Genomic DNA, 24,459 nt, shown 5'->3' with positions numbered 1-24,459 from the left:
CAAAGAGGATAAACAACAGTTGACAACCCATTCCCTTGGAGTACTCCACTTGAAATTGCATTGATAGGACTTCACTAACATTAACCTTTCACTTGCTATGCTCATGAACAGACTTAGTCAAATTTACATATTTAAGAGGAATTCCATAACAACTCAAGACTCGCCACAAAATTGGCCTGTGCACACTATCAAAGGCTTTTTCATAGTCCACAAATGCCATCAAAAGTTGATTTCTATATTCTACATATTTCTGTACAACATGTCCTAAAATGAAAATTTGGTCCGTACAACTTCTACCTTTTCTAAATCCCTCAACTTTTCATCAATCTTTCTCTCCAATCATTTTAGAATGAGCATACTTTATATCTTCATGACAACTGACGTAAGTGAGATTCTTCTGTAATTACTGCAATAAGTCAAATCTTTTTTTTTGCCATTTTCACCAACACTCCTAACTCCCATTCATCAGGTTTTGCCTATTCACGCCACATTCAACAAAATAATCTTATAAGTATTCTGGGAACCTCTTCATTTTCGGTCAGTATCATCTCGGCAGTTATTTCATCATATCCAGTGTTTTTCCATCTCTTGAGTTTTCTAATGATAGCTATGATTTCAAACACACTGAATTCATTAATGGACACATCAAGGTCTTCCTCAGCTTCAGATATATCAAGCAGATTATTCCCTTCATATATCCTATCATGACCTCACTAAAGTGTTCCATTCAACGTTGTCTTTCTTCATCTTCTGTTGTTATAACAGACTCATCTCTCTATTTGATGGGTATATGTTTCTTCTTTGCCCCAGTAGAGATTTCATTAATAATTCTGTCAGCCTCATCTGCTTTCCGATCTAAATATTCTCTCCCGTCATTCGTGGCTTTTCTTTTGACTTAACTATCAGTACTGGAATATTTAGTATGCTCTACCTTGTAATTTTCACTACTTCTTAGAAAACTTTCAACAATCAATTTCTGTCCTTGCCTCCTTTTTATAATATTATCATTTGATATCCTTGATTTTCTCCTTGTAACTGCAAGTCCCAAAACTTCACTACCAACTGACTGATATATGTTATTAATAAAACACTATTCTTAAAGTCACCAAGACTGCAAATCGATTCCAACATTCAATTGCAAATGTTTCTCTGTGCTCATCTTCTAGAAGCTTAGTTGTGTCACACCTAGGTATTCTCTCTACATTTCTGTTGGGTGCTTTCAGTTTTAATTTCAGTGTGGCAATACGGAGCTGCACCTATATAGCTTCTTACATTTCTCGCTGTCCTTCACTCTTTATTAATGGCTATGGGATCTATTTATGTTTGTAATTGTCGCAAGGTGAAGTCCATGTATATTTGTGGATGTCCTTGTATATATAAAAGCACCTCCAATAACAAGATTGTTTGTTGAACAAAAACTTATAAAATATGCCCTATTTTCATCTGCAACTTCGCCAAGACCCTCAACACTCATCCCATTCTCTATACCTTGATTATTCCTTCTAACTGTAGCATTGAAGTCACCAATTACAATTTCCATATCTCTCTCTCTGGGATCTCATCTATTATACTCTGCAGTTTTTCATAGTATTCATCTTTCTTTTCTTCAGGGGAATCATTTGTTGGTGCATAGCAAACTATGATACTCCTATTGTACTGTTTTGATTTAAACTTTGCAAATAACAATTTACTATTTAAAGCTCTCTATTCCGTTAATGCCTTATCTGCTCTTGGTGTCATCATAATTCCTACCCCTTCTCTTCCAACTCCATCTGTTCTTCCTGAGTAGATACAGTATGTATATTGCCTTGGTCTAAGATTTCTTTACTAATCACCTCACACCGAGTTTCAGTTAGTGCCAAGATATCTAAACTATATTTCATAAATTCAATCTCCCCTTGCTGTAACTTCCCAATCTGATTCATGGTTCTTATATTCCAATTACAAATTATCAATTTTTATTTAGCATTTATGGACGGGGAGATTCTTAGCACCCCGCTACACCCAAGACTGGGGGCCATTTTGCCATTTTCGCTTTCCATAGACTGAATAAATCAATAGAGGATTCATTGGCTAAATTCATTAAAAGGATAGCCATTTCCTTGTGATGCAGAGTGCCTCTCTAACTAAGACAAGTGATCCCTGCCAGTTCATATTGATTCCATAAAGATCATCAGCCACGCATCGAGAGTAGAAGACGAAGAGACATCTTGGCTATCGCCTTACTCGAGACGGCCTTGCTTAAACCCAATCTGTCCCCCTGATGCCCGTGACTTCATCGAGATTTAAGGGGGCATTTCCTCCACACCTAAAATTCTAGTTATGAGAACAGAATATGCAAGGGAAGATGAAATATCTTTGGAAAGAGAAAGGATAAATGAGGTAGAATCATTCAAGTATCTATGAACTATGATAATTTAAAACGCATCCAGAAGACTAAAATTACCGACAGAGGATTGCTCTAAATACATCTTTAACTTTTAAAACGCTTCTAGAAGACTAAACTCCACCAAGTTGCTCATACGTTCATATAACCTTAGGCAAACATGAATTGCTAGAATATACCGCCTAGCTCGGTTGTTAAGATATACCATCTATATACAGGTTATATATATATATATATATATATATATATATATATATATATATATATATATATATATGGATACCTTTACCAGGTGAAATTGTGTGTGTATCACCAATCTGCAGTGGCTAGCTTGGTGGTGAAATTGGCCAAACCTCTGACATGACTAAGGACATGTCTGATGACTTTGTCCAGCAGTGGACCAGAAACGGATGCATTTGCTGTTGTTATTTTATATATATATATATATATATATATATATATATATATATATATATATATATATGTATGCATGTATTCGAATATATGATGTATGTTTTTTGTGTAAATGTACTCACACGTACTATATATATATATATATATATATATATATATATATATATATATATATATATATATATATATATAGTACGTGTGAGTACATTTACACAAAAAACATACATCATATATTCAAATACATACATACATATATATATATATATATATATATATATATATATATATATATAGTGTGTATATTTGTATATGTATATGCACGCAGACACACATACACACTATCTATCTATCTATCTATATATCTATCTATACATATATATATACATATATATACAGTATATATATATATATATATATATATATATATATATATATATATATACTGTATATGTGTGTATCATCAGTTGAAACTAGTCCACTGCAGGACAAAGGCCTCAAACATGTCCTTCCACTCGCGTCTTATCATGGTTTTCTATGTCAGGTTGTACCTGCAAATTTATTTACCTCGTTCAATTGGTTCATTATGCATGTTGCATAAGATTTTTTATAATTGTGACCATCCTTTACATTCAAATCTTGCCGGACAGTTCCATCCTGTTCGTAATACTAGGCATACATTTGATTTTAATAGTCAGGCCTTCTCCATCATGAGGCTCAATACTACACAGTACTCTAGAAGTTTTATTCCAGCTGTTATCAAGTTGTGGAATGATCATCCTAATCGAGTAGTTGAATCAGAAAACTTCAAAAGTTCAAACTTGCAGCAAACGTTTTTATGTTGAACAGGCTTACATATGTCCTTTTATAGTTTATATATCAAATATCTGCTTTAATGTTAATGTTTTTAAGATATTTTGTTTTAATTTTGCATTAATTCTTATTACGTTTATTTATTTTCTTTTTTCCTTTCCTCACTGAGCTACTTTTCCCTGTTGGAGCCCTTTGGCTTAAAACATCTTGCTTTTCTCACTAGGGTTGTAGCTTGGCTAGTAATAATAATAATAATAATAATAATAATAATAATAATAATAATAATAAAAAAAGTGTGAGTAGCCTACGTATGTGATTGTTTGTAGAGAGAGAGAGAGAGAGAGAGAGAGAGAGAGAGAGAGAGAGAGAGAGAGAGAGAGAGAGATAGTTATGTAACATATTCAATATCAAGATCAAAATATTCCAGGACCTAAAAAACTGGGCTTATAAACCAAGTTCCAAGTCCGATAAGAACAACTGTGTGAGCAGATGCAACATAAAAACAATAACCAGCAACTCGAAGAGACGAGATTCCTCAGCAACTTGCAATAAGATTATGACCTTGACTTTTGTAGTTGGCGATTAACTAGCAGTATTGAGAAAGTAATCAAAACAAACTAGAACACACGATGTTATACGTAAGTATACATAATACGTATACACACATATATGCTGTATATACTGCATATAAATGCATTGTGTTTTATTTCCGCATTGTCCCAATGTTAGTTCAGGAGAATCTGATTCTCCGACAATGATAGCCTATCTCCCTCGGTGTTGCCACCCAGGAGGGATCAGTAAGCTGATTGAACTCAGTGTTGCCAAGTTGGCTTATTACTCGCCAGACGGTTGCGCCTTTAAGAAGTCTAGCGCTGACATGCTAACTCCACCTTCAAGAAAATGGACAAAGAATGGAAAAAAAGTTCCATTTCTTTTGATCGTTAGCCAATGATATATCTAAGCCTTCTTTTGAAGCATAAAAACTTTTAAAAGTAAATTTCAAAAACAAAATGAAAGTTTTTTGTAACATTTTGGCTCCTCTTTGGAAAAACTTAGCCAAAATGTAGCGAAGCGTGTTAGCAACATTCAGTACAAGTCTTAGTTGTTCACCTGTACAGCCTTCGGTAAAGACGACCTGACGCTGCCGGTGGTTCTCCTGAAGTAAGTTTTTTAACATGCTTACTTGTCTACAATTTAGTTTAACCACACACACACACAGCAATAACAACAACAACAACAGCAAATAAAGCCGTTTCTAGTCCACCACAGGACAAAGGCCTGAGAAATGTTCTTAGTCATGTTTAGGTTTTGCCATTTTCATCACCACGCTGATCACTGTGGATTAGTGATGGTGGGAGATTTTAATCTGATCGCTCACAGTAAACCAACTTAGTATAGGTGGCCTGACTAGTACAGATTTACCGATTATGGCGATACGCAATACACAAACCTCTTTACCACGTTAAGGTATTCGTTCATATAAACGTTTGTAGGAGTGGGTAGGTAGGTGTGTGTGTGAGTGTGTGTGTGTGTTGTATATATATATATATATATATATATATATATATATATATATATATATATATACACGAAAATTAGTAATTATTAATGAAATCTATATATGGGCAAAGAAGAAGCATATACCCATAAAAGAGATAGATTTATTATAACAACAGATGAAGAAAGGCAACGTTAGATGCAACAATTTAGAGATATGAAAAGGACATGTGAAGGGAATAATTTGATTGATATACCTGAAGCTGAGGAAGTCCTTGATGTGGCCGTGAATGAATTCAGCGTATTAGAAGTCGAAGCTATCATTAAAAAAACTCAAGAGATGGAAAGCCACTGGATACGATGGAATAACTACCGAAATGATAATGGCGTGATATGAAATGACTCCCAGGATACTTACAAGATTATTTTGCCGAATGTGGCGTACGTGAAGAAGCAAAGCCTGGTGAATGGTGGAGTGTGGGTAAAAGAAAAAAAAATCTGTCTGATTGCAATAATTACAGAGGCATCACACATCAATTGTCATGAGAAGGTATAGCATACTTATTCTAAAGAGACTAGAGAGAAAGCTTGATGGAAAGCTGAGAAATAAACAAGCAGGATTGAGGAAAGGTAGAAGTTGTACTGACTAAATTTTCGCTCTAAAACAATAAGTAGAATATAGAAATCCACTTTTGATGACATTTGTGGACTATGAAGAAGCCTTTGATAATGCGCACCACCCAATTTTTCGGAAAGTCCTTCATTATTATGGAGTTCCTCTTAAATATACAAATTTTAATAAGTTTGTTCATGTGCATAGTAAGTGCAAGGTTAATGTTGGTAGAGTCCTATCAAATGAGTTTCCAGTGAACAGTTGAGTATTCCAAGTGAATGTGTTGTCACCTATGTTGTTTATCCTCCTCGTGGGTTTTGTAATGCATAGAACAGTTGGGGATGGTGGAGAAGGATTGGACTGGATTGGTAATAGGAAATTAATGATGTATAGTATGATGATGATGCTCTCCTTATTAGCAATGCCTGCTTATCAGAATGCATGAAATATCACAGGAGGTTAAGATTCAAGATAAATAAAAAAAAAAGACAGCGATGATGAGGACCAAATATGTAATGAAAGATGAAATATCATTGGAAGGAGAAAGGATTAATGAGGAAGAATCATTCAAATATTTAAGAACTATGATCTGTAATACAGGGTCTTTAGAATTGGAATTTAATGAAAGATTGAAAACAACAAATCAGACAATAGCAAGGTTAGGTAAAATTTGGAAATCGCCTGAAATTACATATAAAAATCAGGCTAAATATAATTTTAGTGGGGTCGTTTTACTGTATGGACACGAGTCGTGGTATGACAATGAAACAATATCCAACAGATTTTGTAGATTTGAGAACAAAGCCCTCAGAAGAATATTGGGAGTTGAATGGTAGGACAAGATTAAAAATAACATTATAAGAGAGATTACTCGAGTTCCATATGTGGATGAGATCACAGTGAGGTGTAGATGGAGATGGTTTGGTCATGCTCTTCGCACTCCCTTAGAGAGATTAGTTCACCAATCATTTAATTGGACTTCAGAAGTCACTACAAGAGTTGGAAGACCCAGGCCTATATGGCTGAGTACTATGAAACGTGAAGTAGGAAATGACAGATGGAGAAGTATTGATTTAAAATCTCAAGATAGAGACGACTGGCTAAATATAACCGAGGCCCTTTGCGTCAATAGGTGTAGGAGGAGATGATGATGATCTTTGTTATTAGAAAAAACAGGAATGAAAAGCTAAACATTGTATAATTTGAATGTTTTGTTATTTTCTTTTCCATGACAGTTATGAATTTGTATTAAATGAATTTAGCCAGGTGCTTTTCTCTGGTATGAACATGCTGTAATGTTGTTCGGAAACAACTTTACAACCTTGGATTGTCAATATCCCTGACAGAAAAGTTTCAAGGTCGATGCAGTGTTTATTTTTATCTTCGTCAGTTTTGATCAGCGTGTATTTATTTATTTATCTATATGTCTGTCTGTGTGTTTGTGATTCGCATAACTCAAAAAACATTTGACCGAATCTAATGAAATTTTGTGGGATGATTGTCCAGGATCCAAAAACAATTTGATTAGAATTTGGGAGTGATTGGATCAAAATTCAAGGCCAAGGCAACGAAAATATCAAAACCGTCTTTTTACCACATCGTGACTAATTTTTATCGGATTTGCATAAAACGAGTGCCAAAATGTGCATAATACAATTGCATATCTTGTAATATACAATATGATATAGGGGTGCCATTACGGTTGGGGATCAAAGGCCAGTGAATTTGCAGAAAGTGCGGATTTTGTCATTTCGCGGTCATTGTTGGTGGTGGCGAAGGTATGCGCTCTACCGAGTGCCCGTTCTAGTTGTTATTGTTTTCATCCATTTTCTTTAACCCAATTTGCTGAGTTTCCATGTGGGTATCCCATCCAGAGAATGGACCCCATACTTCGTGGGTGTTAAAAGGGGTCAATCTTTACAGATTTGGACCTCTACGAATATAATCACTGGATACAATGTTGGCGCGATAAGATATAATGATGAGCCCGTCACCGGGTAAATAACGTCATTGAGATAAACTTCAGAATCGATATGTTAAACTCAGCCTTCGAACTGATCCTTTTTTATCTGTAAGGCTAATTCCTTTGGTTATAGAGATGCAATGAACTGCCAAACTATTTCTAAAACCCTAAACTTATTTTCTAACCATAAATGATTTTTAAACCATTTCCAGCAATCGAGCCTTTTGCGAAACACGTTTTCACAAGAAACTCTACTCTTTCATTCACTCCTGAAACTCCACACTTACCAACCACCACGTACTCCAAGGCCAACTGTGACTGCAAAGAAAAATCTCAACTTTGAAACCTATTATCTATTTTATCTATTATTCAAGACGCTCTTATCTCTTGGGTTATCTTAGGACTCATTCTGATTAACTTTCTTTGCTGATTGGTAATGCTGATGAGATAACAATTCATCCATAACACACCAGAGTGAGTTTCTTTCATAGCAATAAGTGGACCATGACAGCACTGGTTATTCAGCCTCTCTCTCTCTCTCTCTCTCTCTCTCTCTCTCTCTCTCTATATATATATATATATATATATATATATATATATATATATATATATATATTCATATCCATATATATATACATAGATATACATACAAATATACATAAATTACATACACACACACACCTATATATATATATATATATATATATATATATATATATATATATATATATATAGGTGTGTGTGTGTTTGTGTGTATGTATTTGTGTGTGGCAGACATTTTTCCTTTGAAGTGTCTGTTTCAATCCCTATGTAGAGTAGGAACATTTTTCTATTGCATATGCTATTGTGATGATTTCTATCTTAAATTCGCTCAATATAGGTAATTCAAATCAAATGCCACCGAATGGGTTAGCTGAAGGGTCGGAATGTTACGCAAAACTCAATGGTATGCGAGACATTTTCCTCATTAAGTAACTCCTGAAGTACAGATAGTACACACATACACACTCAGAAACCCACATATGATATATATTAATTTATATATATATATATATATATATATATATATATATATATATATATATATATATATATATATATATATATATATATATACTGGATATATATATATATATATATATATATATATATATATATATATATATACAGCAGGTCATCGTTGCCGATGACGACATATAGGTAAATATATATGTGAGTGTGTGTAAGCCTGCGCCAAGAAACGAATAATACCAGTTTCAATAATTTAAACAATCTTTATTCGTAATGCGTTGCCTAACAATTGCTTTCTAAATCATAAAAAAATACATTTGCTATCAAATCTTTCTTACGCTTATAATAACTGGAGCATTTCTGTTAGAATGTTTCTCCTTTAAAATATAATTTCCCTTATCTAACATTTGAAATACGTTCACCTCCCATTAAAAACACTATCAAAACCGTTTTCAGAACTTAAAGGATCCAAAGTATATTGATTCTATGAATACTCATATTTACATATTCTTACCATCTCTATGCTTGATGTAAACCTCTCTCTCTCTCTCTCTCTCTCTCTCTCTCTCTCTGAGTACACCTTAGTATGTGAAACATTAGATAGCCGTCTATGGCATTGTCCATGCGGAGGTTATTGTATCAGAAATATCTTCGCTTAAAAGCGAGGCTATACTTGGGATTTCAACTCATATTACATTTAAACTTCATTATTGTCACTTTCTTCTTCCTTTTAATCTGTAAAGTAACGTAAAATTTAAATAAACCCCCTCATTTGGAAATGAAAATATTTTGTTAATGAATTAGCCATTTTGTTTCAAGAAAATGCCAATCAGACAGACAACATAATGGACTTTTCAAGCCCAGACACACAACAGGAACCCAGAAAAAAATAGAAAAAAAAAATAATAATAAGGGCACATATAGTTACTAAAACTCCTATCCTTTTTACAGATCTTCCAGGATGTCAAGCAGCTTCCTTCAGGTGGGCCGACGTTTGGCCTTGGGCACGACGAAGAACATGCAGAAGGTGTCTGCAGGCGGGGATGTCCTTCGAAACCTACACACCACGCCAGCATACGAGTCGGGAGCGAGGTCCTTGAACAAACCACATGGGGGAATCCAGATGGTGAGATCGGGAGGAATCGCTTCCTTCATGAGGCTACCTGTTCAGAAGGAAACGGAAGGTAAGTCAGTCTCTCTCTCTCTCTCTCTCTCTCTCTCTCTCTCTCTCTCTCTCTCTCTCTCTCTCTCTCTCTCTCTCTCTCTGTTTCATCAGTATCTCTTGAAAAATACAAGATCATATGTGGAAGCATTCATTTAGCCAACACACCTATACCCACACGCTCTGCCGATATCAGTAATCGCTGCATAAGAAGCTGAAGCCCCAAGCCGATTAGTGTGCCAACAAACTCTAAAATAGAAATTCAAATTATTCTTCTTATGGGAAATATTGAAGTGCAGGAAGTACGGGAAAACCTTATGTAACAGATATCCAGATCCTAACATGAGGAATTTCAGTGCCAATTTCTCTGCGCCAACAGATCATAAAACGGCAGTGATACGGTTCATAATCCGTCACACATTACATGGGTTATTATTATTATTATTATTATTATTATTATTATTATTATTATTATTATTATTATTATATTACTCTAGTTGGAAAAGCAGAATGGTATAAGCCTGAGGGCTCCAAGTTCCGACAGGGAAAATAGCCCAGTGTGGAAAGGAAATAAGAAAAGTACAAGGAAAGTGATTAACTATGAAAATAAAATATTTAAAGAAAAGTAACAACATTGAAATGAATATTTCTTATATAAACTATAAAAACTTAACAAAACAAGAGGAAGAGAGATTAGATAGAATAGTGTGCCCAAGTGTAGCCTCAAGCAAGAGAACTCTACCCCAAGACACTGAAAGACCATGGTACTGAGGCTATATTGTCTATTTTGTCTCTGTCACTACCAATAGCACCTCAGTGTTCAGGCACTACACACAGCACTGTGTGCACATCCCAAATGAGATTGCCGAACAATAATTAGAGTAAAGACATTAACGCAAGAGCGTGAGGGGGTCAGTACAGTAAGGGTTATGGTGTTCTAAAGCTTACCTGCTTGCCTTACTTTAAGGCGGGATAAGATGGATTATTCACTTCAGTAGCACAGATAAAATGTGAAAGAAACTCATAATCATATGTTTACCATATGAGATTGAAAGTTCCTTTAACTAAAATATCTTCGAGTAAAAATAGATTGAGACGTGAATATTTCGATTATCTGAGGCACAAATCCAGGGGAGTTTATAAACAACCAAAGGAGTTCATGTAATCATTTTCGCGTGGGGTGTTCCTGATAACAAGATTTAGACTATTAATAAATATTCTTTAAAAATAGATAAAATCTAATAAATGAAATTTACTTAAAATCAATGATCACTTTAAGCTACCCTATGCATTTACTCTCAAAATTTGCACAATTTTGTTTAAAGTTAACTTAACAAAATGTACAAGGCTGAATGGTGAAAATAACTGTAGCTCGTGAGGGTTAGTCAATAAAAGAGAGTGCAATATCATCAGCAATAACTTACGAACACAAAAGAAACATGTGGATCTTCCAAAAAAGGTTAGACAAAACAGTAAGTGGAATAAAAACAAAATTGAACTTTAAGCAACAAATTATCATTGAGGTACAGAAAAAAAATGAAATACAACATCAACAATCTTTTAAAAACGTATGACAATTAGTTACCTAAAAAAAGAAACATAACACAAATAACCTTGTAACAACAAATAACCATAATGGTTACCGAAAAAAATAAATCTAACACGAATAACCTTACAACATCAAATGACCATTAATTTTAAGGTTATAGAAACTTCCGCACGCACCCCAAGATGTTCACATCCAAATAAATCAGGAACATGCCTAAATAAAAATCACCTGATATTCATTTAGCTATGGGGTAAATGTTGCCACATAGACGTCTTAGTCGAATCACGCGTATTGCTTGAGCTTTCTGAAATTTTGTTTTGGTGAGGTGGTCAAATGGGGACCTCTTCTGCAGACATTCCGCAGGTATAAGGGATTCTTTAGTTTGCAGAGGTGATATAAGAATAAAAAGGAGACCGTGTGTACACCCATAAACTTAAGGGGACAAGCAGGGAGAGAAAGGCATGTCTCTGCTCCACGACTGTAGCTCAAGTAGGCTGTTTCAAATGGTCCACATATACTCACCTCATATCCAACAGTTAAAATCAGAGATGTGTCAGACGTCTAGGTCCACGCAAACTTAAGTCCCGTCTCTTATCCGAAAATCGGGATTAATCTTTGAATAAGTAGTGGTCTTGAAAGATATCTAAAAAGAATACAAAGAGTAATCTAGTGGCTTTAATGGGATTATACCTAAATAAAACCTAGCTGTCTGGCATATACAACTATTGTATGGAAATGGATATCGGCCGAGTCTGTACATAGAAGACTTTAATATTCCTAATTGACGTAGTCTTAGAATTAAGTAGAGATAGAAGTAGAATATATGTAAGTTCTAATGTACAATTTTCATTCAAGAATGGTGAATAATTCATCCTAGAATACGACGCTTAATGAAACAGAAACCATAAAACATTTCAAACAGACATCAAAGACAGTGCTTGTGGGTGAATTGGAAAACGGAAGGAAGAGAGCTAGCTGGAATAAATCATGGAGAGGATAGAAAAGATAAATCGTGAAGATTACCATTACTCTTAGTTACTATATGCAATACAAGCTTTTGAAGACTCATCACTGCAGAATATTTCCTTATCTTTAGAAATAAAATCTAACAAACATCTTCAATCTTTAAGACCTTTAGAAAAAAAAACGGATATGAAATATCTCACATCTTTAAAAAGTAAAATAACTACTTTAACTGAGTTATTGTGAACTTTCAAAAACCCTAGATTGATTATGAGTTATCTGACACCCTGACATGCCAGATAATTCATAATCAAACAATCTAGGATTTTTGAAAGTTCATAGAAATGCCTTAATTGAGGTATGGTAATGTTCAAAATAACTAAAATGTTAATAATTGTATTATGACCTTTGTAAAAAGCCTTAGAAGTCCTTCATTAAGACACCGAGACCTTCACAAAATTAATCAATGCATTTATGAAGATACTGTCGTTATTAAAAATGAAAAGGTTCCATTACGACGTCTAAATGAAAAATCGAAAAAGAAATTCCCTAATAGAGATCGAGTGATACTGAACTTAATTCTTGTTTTCTTTTAGGTCTCGATGCCTGTTTCGTAGGAGTCCCCATGGACGTCGGGGCGTCGAACAGGAGCGGCACCCGTCTTGGCCCCCGTCAAATCCGATGCGAATCCGTCTTGTTGAGACCCCATAACCAAGCGACAGGAGCCAACCCGTTCGACTATCTCAACGTGGCGGATGTGGGCGACATTAACTTCAACACTTTCAAGTAGGCTATTGTGCATTTATTCTTATTTATAGGAGAAGGACACTCCAAAGTCAAGCCGTTGCTCTCTAGTCTTGGGTAGCGCCATAGCCTCAGTAGCATAGCTTTCTGCTGTCTTGGGTTAGAATTCTTTTGCTTGAGGGTACAAACAGACACACTGTTGTATATGCTTCTTTAAATCCTTTCCTCACGGGGCTACTTTCCCTGTTAGAGCCCTTGGGCTTATAGTATCTTGCTTTTCCAACAAGGGTTGTAGCTTAGCTAATAATAATAATAATAATAATAATAATAATAATAATAATAATAATAATAATGGCTAGTGCTTCAAACCATTAACTAATTGACTAGAAATATGAAGTAGCTTGACATTTATTTTCCTCTCTGGCTACAAACACTGAATAATGCATCATATAGATTCAACAGATGTAGTATAAAGTACACAAATACATTGAATTGAATATTGATTATATTGACCCTTATGGTTGAAGTTAGGTACACATATTCTTAAAGAAGACTCCATAATAACAGAGATTATTTTAAAGGCATAAATTATTCAATAAACAATGTTCAATGCTGATGCAATTACAGCAATACTGATGCAGACACCACCACTTTAAACAGCTGAAGCATTGGATACGTTTTAGGTACGTAAGTTTAACGGCAAATTATCATTCTTACGATAATGTTTTACGAAATTTACTTGAATAAGAAAAGGATTTAATGCTTTTTAAACTATAGTTACATATTTTACAAATGAGGACAACGTCAAGCCAAATCTTAGGTCGGGCAGGATGTCATGTCTTTTTCTTTCCAGAGGATTATCTCTCGCTCTCTCTCTCTCTCTCTCTCTCTCTCTCTCTCTCTCTCTCTCTCTCTCTCTCTCTCTCGACATATATCATTATTATTATCTTTACAAGCTAACCTACAACCCTATTTTAAAAAGCAGGAGGCTATAAGCCCTATAAAGGCTCCAACAGGGAAAAATAGCCCAGTGAGGTGAGGAGACAATGAACTAAACTACAAGAGAAGTAATAAAGAATTAAAATTAAATATTTTAGCAACAGTAAAGATATGCAGACGCTGATACTCCTTTTAGAATTAACCTGCTAGTCCAAAGGGTAAAAAATCTTTGTCTGTTTGATATCAAAAGCTAACCAAGTATGCAATTAAGATTTGTCCCCTTTGGAAGATGTGCTGCGGTCGCCCATCCAGTTGTATGTGTTTGTGCTCATGGTCCTCATGGACTCGTCACACACTTGTGATTCAATGGTGTGCAATGCAGAACTGTTAAAATTTTGCTAAACACGACATAATTACTCTGTACTGTACCAACCGTGTTTCACACAATTGTACATAATTCCTTTTGTATATATTATGCTTGTATCTTCGCTCTTCCCTCGCACTAAAACGAACATGAAAATTCATGTCTGGTTTTTCCTCTGTAATATTGTCTGTCTTGTGAACTTGTTATGTCCTGCTGTCGTGAGGTTTTGTATATAAGGAGAGAGTTCTACAATAATATAACTCAGTCGTTTCCAACCTGCCTTTGAGTTCACAACCTTACTCGGCGCCGTCACAGTACTTACGACCAAATCCCCAACAATCCTCATAAATCATTACAGCGTCGCTAAGTTTGCCGACGTGCAACTTGACTCAAAAACTATTAGACCGAATCTCATGACATTTGGTGGGATGATTGGGCATGATCCAAGGACAATTAGAATAGATTTTGGGAGTCATTTGGTCAAAAGTCAAGGTGAACATCCCGAAAAGGTAAAAACCGTCTTTTTACCATATCGGGGTCAATTTTTATCGGATTTGCATGAAACTAGTGCCAAAATGTGCTTAATTCAATTGCCAACCTTGTGGTATACAAATTCATATAGACGAAGCTATGCACTCTACTGAGTGCCCGTTCTAGTTGTGTAGGTTTTAATGCACGATCCAGCCGCACCAATTAGCATTTGTCGTCATGAAATTATTATTATTATTATTATTATTATTATTATTATTATTATTATTATTAAGCTGCAGCTCTTTTTGGAAAAGCAGGATGTTATAAGCACAAGAGCTCCAGAAGGGAAAATAGCCCAGTGAGGAAAGGAAATAAGGAAATAGATAAACTACTAGAGAGGTAATTAACAATTGAAATCAAGTATTTTAAGAGTAGTAACATTAGAATAAATCTTTTATATATAAACTATAAAAACTTTAAAAAAGGAAGAGAAATAAGATGGAATATTGTGCCCGAGTGTACCCTCAAGCAAGAGAACTCTAACCCAAGACAGTGGAAGACCATGGTACAGAGGCTATGGCACTACCCAAAACTAGAGAACAATGGTTGTTTTTTTAACTGTCCTCCTAGAAGAGCTGTTTACCATAGCTAAAGAGTCTCTTTTACCCTTACCAAGAGGAAAGTAGAAACTGGACAATTACAGTGCAGTAGTTAACCTCTCGTGCCTTCCGACTCAGCTGTCCAGCTTCCTCAACTTCACTGTCTTCCAATTTTCAGTTAGCAATCAGAAACCAAACCCTTCATGGTCCCTTAATAAATAAATAAGTGATTTAATATATTGCAATATCACTTAATTGATTTATTAATTAGCCAAATTATCATTTATCAAAATGGCACGGAAATTCATATTGTTATTTTCTTTTTCAGTCTTCCTGAGGCTTGCAATGACATTCGAGAGGGATATAAAAACCTTATATCTAACGGCTGTATCCCGCTGACCATGGGGGGAGACCACACCATCACGTACCCGATACTGCAAGCCATAAAGGTAAATTAACGCCATCAATTATTACTGCTCGTGGTAAAAAAGGTATAGAATTCATCATAGATTTAAATGGTGTATGTTAGTTTCATGCCATACTTGAGTCCTTCCCTGTCCAGGGGTAGGCTAAATTCTGAATCCATTATCTTATGGTTTATTTATTTTCTTGTGTCCTTTCCTCACTGGGCTATTTTCCCTGTTGGAGCCCTTAGGCTTATAGCATCTTGCTCTTCCAACTAGGGCTCTAGCTTAGGTAGTAGTAGTAGTAGTAGTAGTAATAATAATAATAATAATAATAATAATAATAATAATAATAATAATAATAATAATAATAATAATAATAATAATAATAATAATGAGAGTAAATGGCCCCCAGTGTTCTTAAATTACCGTAGTAACACAGAAATTATACCGAGATGTCTACTGTTTTTCTGTACCCACTAGAATTTCCTATTGAGCCTATGAAATTACATTAGTTACTAAATAATCATTTGAAATTCAGTAAGCTATTGCATGTAGGCCTAGATAAAAACTGAACAAACGAAATGACTTAAGCAAATCAATACAAATACCGTTAATATAACCACCGCTAAAATATTTACTTGGGTTTATAAAGATGTAAGAAGATAATCAGACTATGGTGCTTTGAAGATAATCTTCCTGCACAAAACTTTTTTTTTTTTCGAACTTGTTGCGGGATTTTTAATTAGATGAAAAATATAAAGCGTCACTGATCCTATTTGTTTTATCGCCTTGTCGGTTTTATATTCCATAATTCGTAATAGGGTGAGTACCTCTGCTGACGTGCGTCCAAGGCCTTACCACGTATGCATTGCTTTTTCATAGACTTTTATTCTTTTAATTTTCAGTATTCAGGTAGGGCCACTTCTCTCCCCACAAACCACAATAGATTCTCGTCTTGATGGAAATAACCAGCTAGCAAGCAAAATATGTTGTTACCCTACCCCACTCTAATAATTAGGTAGAATGATAAAAGCCATCGACGCCACTGAGACGATAAAGTAACACACACACTATGAGCGGTAATGCTCGGTGCAGTTATACAGGGGATATTAAAACATTATAATTCCCTATCATATTTGCCATTCCAGTCCAAATACGGGCCGGTAGGGCTGATTCACGTAGACGCCCACGCCGACGTCAGTGATTCGATGCTTGGGGCAAAGATCACGCATGGCACCCCCTTCAGGAGGGCTCTGGAGGAGGACCTTATCGACCCACACGCCACTTTCCAGATCGGTCTACGAGGATCATCTCACGAACCGAATCCTCACCGTTGGCAAATAGAGAAGGTAAGGTAATTTATGTGTACGTATGTGCCTGTGTGTTTGTGTGTGTGCATGGGTTATGTTAGAAAGAGAGGGAGAGATATAGAGTTGAGTATTTAAACATAAGGACCTTCTTCCCCTTGCAATTCACTGCCTTCATATCAATATTTATTTGAATTTGTACAAAGCCATCTCTTTAAATAGAAATGGTAAAACTATATGCTGAGAGAGAGAGAGAGAGAGAGAGAGAGAGAGAGAGAGAGGGGGAGAGAGAGAGAGAGAGAGAGAGAGAGAGAGAGAGAGAGAGAGAGAGAGAGAGAGAGAGAGAGAGAGAGAGATGATCTTAACCCTAAACCAGAAAATGTTTTCAATAGTGCTCACAACATAGGTTCACTATTCCTGTGAATTAGGGATTGGGGTTTTCAGGGCCTAAAGGTCCACTTCTGAGAAAACTGCAGCCATTTCATGGCCTTTCCTAATCCTAACTTTGGAGTAGAGGGTGCTAGGGTGCATCGTGCTAAAATATAGGCCTATGGTTGGTCTCTAAGCCATTGCGTTGTCCCATGCCTTTGCCGCTCATAAGATTAAAGATATTACAATCCTGAGGATAAACTTCATTTATCTTTTATGCATTTCTTTATTAATTTGTTTAATTACCCATTTGCTCGATGGGTTGTAAATTTGCACAGGAACCAGTGTCTGGCTAGGATTACACAGACACACACACACACATATATATATATATATATATATATATATATATATATATATATATCATATACATATATATATATATGTATATATATACTATATATATGAATATTTAGTGTATGTATATATATATATATATATATATATATATATATGTATATATATACTATATATATGAATATTTATAGTGTATATATATATATATATATATATATATATATATATATATATATATATATATATATATATATATATATAGTGTGTGTGTGTGTGTGTGTGTGTGTGTGTGTGTTTATGTATAGCAACTTTACTTTAATGGGAGCTTTTCTGGTCCTATACGGCAGGGGAACCCTTCTCTCTACAGGACCCTTACAGTCATTTTTATCGTAGGAATATACATACCCAGGCATTCAGCATTTCACATCGCATACTGCGCGTTTATTGTCTAATCCACATCATCGAAGCACTTAGAAAACAAGAAAGATTTCAGTTTCTATAAAACCTTGATATCCTGTCTTTTGGATGGCTAGTGGGCTGCATATTTGAAAGCTCTAGACTAGGAGCCTACAATAGACATATACAGTATCTTGGTCCCAATAATTTGAAATCATCTGAAACTTTTCTCGTGTCAAAACGATTTGTTGACTGGACAATATGTAGCAATTCTCTAAAATATTTTGGAAGTCCGGTTCTAATAACTTGGTGGGTTATTGTACATATTTTAAACTTAATTCTCGCTTTAAAAGGCTGCCAGTGTAATTCTCTTAGTATAGTAGTGATCCTTTTTTGGGTTGAAACACCCTTTATCATTCTTGTGCCTCTGTTTATTATGTTTTGTAATTTCTTAAGTTATACTTTTGGTAGATTGTGGTAGTTCGAGTTGCAGTAGTTAATCCTGGTAATAACACATTAGGTAATAGATTGGCCAGTTCACCAGCCACCCGTTGAGATACTACCTCTAGAGAGTCTTGGGATCCTTTGACTGGCCAGACAGTACTACATTGGATCCTTCGCTCTGGTTACGGGTCAATTTCCCTTTTCCTACACATACACCGAATAGTCTGGCCTGTTCTTTACAGATTCTCCTCTGTCCTCATACACTTGACGACGCTGAGATTACCAAACAATTCTTCTTTGTTCAGGGGGTCAACTACTGCACTGTAATTGTTCAGTAGCCACTTTCATCTTGGTAAGTGTATAAGAGACTCTTTAGCTATGGTAAGCAGCTCTTCTAGGAGAAGGACACTCTAAAATTAAACCATTGTTCTCTAGTGTTGGGTAGTGCCATAGCCTCTTTACCATGGTCTTCCATTGTCTCATGGGTTAGAGTTCTCTTGCTTGAGGGTACACTTGGGTACACTATTTTATTAAATTTCTCTTCCTCTTGTTTTGTTAAGATTTTATAGTTTATATAGGAGATACTTATTTTAATTCTATTAATGTTTTTAAATTATTTTTCATTGTTTCCTTTCCTCACTGGGCTATTTTCCCTGTTAGAGCCCTTGGGCTCATAGCATCCTGCTTTTCCAGCTTGGGTTTTAGCTTAGCAATTGATAGCGATAGTAATAATATCATAAGTTTCTTTACAGAATGTACATCCAGGTACATTTTTATAAAAGCAATGTTTCTACGATAATATCTAACAGTTTCTCACCACATTATTTATTTGAGCTCTCAGAGACAAGTTATAGTCAAGAGACACTCCTAAATCAAGAACTTTTACTAGATGTATGTTTGTGTGTTTATTGAATTCTGAATTAATTTAATTAATTTTTCGTTTATTGAATTTTAATTTTTTCCATTTTTTTTTTCAGGCAATTATTGAACTATCTATTTATGTATTTATTTGATTACCCATTTTCGCAGGGATTTACTGTTTACACAGCCGAAGAATGCTGGTACAAGTCTTTGGCCCCTCTGATGGAGACAATCCGGCAGAGATTAGGAGACAAACCCGTCTATCTCTCCTTCGACATCGATGGTATCGACCCTGCTTTTTGTCCTGGCACTGGTGAGTTTGCAAATACCTAAGAGGGGCTTTAGAACACTCTCTCTCTCTCTCTCTCTCTCTCTCTCTAAATTATGCTAACTGTTATGGGTCTATTAAAATTGTTCGAAGAATTGTGTCTTATTTGTATAGACTTTTTGTACTCGCAATCCTCATACTGAAATTATTGTTTCTAATCCTATATCTCCCAAGAGGAAGTTTAATAGACGTCTTATTATCCAGTGTGTCACTATGAAAGCGCCAAGTTCAAATTGTAGGCAATGTTTATTTTCTGTTGAGCATTTTGTAATTAATCTAGTTTCATGTTGTATCGATAACTGATTCATTTTAAGCAGATTGTATCTAATCTAGTTGCATGGCCTATCTGTTAATTATTTATTTTGGGCAGGTTATAATTAATCTAATTTTATGGGGTATCTGTTACTTATTCATTTAATTTTGCTATTCATCCCATTCTTTTCCTGCCATCTCTTTTATCTTTAAGCATTTACCTCGTAACATCTTTTCGTAATTTGCTGCTTTCTCTATCTGAGCTAAGAATAAGTGAGGAGGAAAAATTATATTCCAACCTTTATACATATATAGAAATACAATTTTCTCTTGATACATTTTTACAATACAGTGCCTGCAAAATTGTAGCAACCATTGTCAGTGGCAGTGTACTAATAAAAGGCTTTTTATCATTTAATTATCTTTGAAAGATCACACAGCAGCCTCAATAAACATCGAGTCTAGGCTAGGTCGCATCATGACAAATCCTCTCCCAACTAACCTTGCACTTATGTACAGTTGGACAGAAATTCCTGGCACACCACGCTCTGAGAAAATGCACCCTGTCACACCCTTACTGTGCGGCGAGTTACCAAACAGATAAGTGTACGGAGAGGTGGCATCAGCGGTCGACAGGGCTACACATATAAACTCTCCGCTCAGTAACGGTGAGCCAGGATGCACTTCCTCAGTGCTAGGTGTGCAAGGAACTCATGTGTCCAATTGTACATTCACAGGTATTTTGATGTAGATTTCAAAGATGTGGTCAGCGAGTTCGCAAGAAAACACCCAAATGAGACGATTTTAGACTATCTGTGGTCGAATAAGTTTGCCAATCTGCTCTTCTCATTTCAATAACTGATGTTCATCTTATGTATTTTCGATTTAAGCTAATATCTATTTGATTTATCAATGTTATGTTTTGTTGATAGAGGAAATGTATTGTAAGATGTTGAAATTAATTTTATATTTACCATTAATTGCAACTTTAATGTCAGATAGCTTGAAAAGCCATTTACTTAATAAAATACAGAGAAATCTGAAATGATAAGATTAAATTAAACCAAGATATAATACAGTGTCTATGTAAGTAGCTAGAAATGCTCAGAATGCAAAACAGAGCGTCTAAAATCCGTCAGCTTCTGGTGGGCCCAAAACCTTTGAAGCTTCGGCCCCTCCAGCTAAGTCCACTAGTCCACTTATTCCTCCTCCCACAAATTCTTGAATACACCCCTGGGTCCTGATTGGGTTTGTACTATTAGCCTACAGTATGCTTTGCTAACTATAATTGCAATTCGATTTACAATGCTACTACTACTAATACTTATAATAATAATAATAATAATTATAATAATAATAATAATGATAATAATAATAATAATAATAATTAAACTTCTCTGCGTAATATGACTACATTCTTGCACACAGGGACGCCTGAAATTGGAGGTCTAACCACCATACAAGGACTAGAAATAATTCGAGGCTGCCGAGGTCTGAATCTTGTCGGTTGCGATCTGGTTGAGGTAAAGCTTATTCTGTTTTTTAGAATATGAATATTAAATTCTTTATTCCATAAAGAGGATATCAGCAACTAACCCATTCTTACACTAAGCATTCTATGGTGTTTATCAACCAGAGGTGGGAGCCATCCAAACAGGCCAAGGTCTATAGGATGAGATAGGCTACCCATGCTTAACACGATTAGTCTTTATCAGTTGCTTATTCTACAACATGAAATATATATATATATATATATATATATATATATATATATATATATATATATATATATATATATATATATATATTTTATATATATATACTTATATATATGTATATATAATAATCTATATATATATATATATATATATATATATATATTTATTTATTTGTATATATATATATATATATATATATATATATATATATATATATATATATATATATATATATATATATATATATATTTATTTGTATATATATATATATATATATATATATATATATATATATATATATATATATATATATATATTCTGTCTACAATACAAATAATATACGTGGATCATTCATCAAGTTTAACCACGTGCAGAACTAAGTTATTTATTAAAACCAAAAACTACGTTTAACTCTTTAACAAAATCTTAAACAATTAGTGGCGAACAACATATCGTAATTAATATAAATAGGCGACATTGCGATTATGAAAGATATAAATGCCACATTTAACTGTTACGCCTTTTTTTTATTATTATTAATGGCTTTGCAATTGAACATGCTTTATTCAATAACAGGTCATAATCGAAATTAATTTATTAATGTATATAAAAGTCATGTTTTATAAACAATGGGTTTCATCCCGATAAAAAAAAAAATTTTCTGTATTGTTTTGCCACCAAAGTAAAGATATAATTACAGGTTAATTATTTTTCCGGTCATTACTTTTCAAGATATCACCTGTCAGTTATTTTCATACAACTAAATTTACATATAATCTATAATTTTCTTTATTAGCTCGATTTTCTTAATGCAAAAGACAAACCAAATACGTCATCATCATCATCTCCTCCCACGCCTATTGACGCAAAGTACCTCATTCCAAATAAAAGTGCAAAAATAATCTCTTGAAAGATAACTATATATATATATATATATATATATATATATATATATATATGTATATATATATATATAGATATAGATATATATATATAGATATATATATATATATATATATATATATATATATATATAGATATATATATATATATATATATATATATATATATATATATACACATATATATATGTATATATATATATATATAGATATAGATATATATATATATATATATATATATATATATATATATATATATATATATATATATATATATATATATATACACATATATATATGTATGTATATATATATATATATATATATATATATATAGATATATATATAGATATATATATATATATACACATATATATATGTATGTATATATATATATATATATATATATATATATATATATATCTATATATATATATATATATATATGTATGTATATATATACATATATATGTATATATTTACATATATATATATATATATCTATAAATATATATATATATATATATATATATATATATCTATAAATATGTATATATATATATATATATATATATATATATATATATATATATAGAGAGAGAGAGAGAGAGAGAGAGAGAGAGAGAGAGAGAGAGAGAGAGAGAGAGAGAGAGAGAGAGAGATGCGTATCTAATACCTATTATTCTTTTACAAGGTGTCACCTCCTTACGACTTCGAAGGAACAACGGCTTTGACTGGGGCCAACTTACTCTTCGAAATGTTAAGTGTCTTACCTGGAAACAAGTTTCCAGAAAAATTAGTTGGCTGAAGAAAAAGATTAAGTTTAGAAAATTTCATTTTTTATCAAAGATTTCAAGTATAAAATTGATTTCTTTTATCACTTTCGTATTTTTATTATCCTTCCCTTTCTTGCAAGATAAATTTCTTTTTAAGTTTTTATAGTTTATATATGAAAGATCTAATTTAATGTTCCTGTTCTTGATATATTTTATTTTGAATGTTCATTACTTCTCTTGTAGTTTATTTGTTTTCTTGGGCTATTTTTTTCCCTGTTAGACTCCCTTAGGCTTATATCATCCTATTTATGTAGCTTAGCTAGTAATATATATATATATATATATATATATATATATATATATATATATATATATATATACACACACACATATATATATATATATATATATATATATATATATATATATATATATATATAGGTAGTAGGTTGGCCAAGGCACCAGCCACCCGGTGAGATACCACCACGAGTGTTGGGGTTTTTTGACTGGCCAGACAGTACTACTTTGAATCCTTCTCTCTGGTTACGGTTCATTTATCTTTTGCGACGCACCCCCATACACACCGAATAGTCTGGCATATTCTTCACATATTCTTCTCTGTCCTCATACACCTGACAACACTGAGATTACCAAACAATTCTTCTTCGCCCAAGGGGTTACTGCACTGTAAAATGTTCATTGGCCACTTTCCTATTATTATTATTATCATTATTATTATTATTATCATTATTATTATTATTATCATTATTATTATTATTAGCTAAGCTACGGCCCTTGTTAGAAACCAAAAATAAATTATAGAGGTACGAGTTGCCAAAGAAATGGAAAGCAAAACT

The 24,459-nt window shown here is 33.8% G+C and overlaps 1 protein-coding gene across 1 annotated transcript; it reads left to right on the top strand.

The window, feature by feature from the left end:
• The first annotated feature begins 4,626 nt into the window (after window positions 1-4,626).
• LOC137627430 (guanidinobutyrase-like) lies at window positions 4,627-23,703 on the top strand. Its single transcript, XM_068358516.1, has 8 exons — window positions 4,627-4,771; window positions 9,646-9,878; window positions 12,965-13,154; window positions 15,814-15,934; window positions 17,041-17,241; window positions 19,795-19,939; window positions 21,635-21,729; window positions 23,521-23,703. The coding sequence occupies exons 2-8, from the start codon at window positions 9,656-9,658 to the stop codon at window positions 23,632-23,634; spliced, it is 1,089 nt and encodes a 362-aa protein (XP_068214617.1). The 5' UTR covers window positions 4,627-4,771; window positions 9,646-9,655; the 3' UTR covers window positions 23,635-23,703.
• Window positions 23,704-24,459: the final 756 nt, after the last annotated feature.

This window comes from Palaemon carinicauda, chromosome 35 (assembly GCF_036898095.1).
Source record: "Palaemon carinicauda isolate YSFRI2023 chromosome 35, ASM3689809v2, whole genome shotgun sequence".
Lineage (NCBI taxonomy): Eukaryota > Metazoa > Arthropoda > Malacostraca > Decapoda > Palaemonidae > Palaemon > Palaemon carinicauda.
This window is presented reverse-complemented; position numbering and strand designations above follow the sequence as displayed.

Bases quoted from the DNA above. Each gene is read 5' to 3' on its own strand.
- LOC137627430 (XM_068358516.1), top strand. From the start codon at position 9,656: ATGTCAAGCAGCTTCCTTCAGGTGGGCCGACGTTTGGCCTTGGGCACG. The intron at 9,879-12,964 runs GTAAGTCAGTCT...GTTTTCTTTTAG, and splicing joins TGTTCAGAAGGAAACGGAAG to GTCTCGATGCCTGTTTCGTA. The intron at 21,730-23,520 runs GTAAAGCTTATT...TTCTTTTACAAG, and splicing joins TCGGTTGCGATCTGGTTGAG to GTGTCACCTCCTTACGACTT.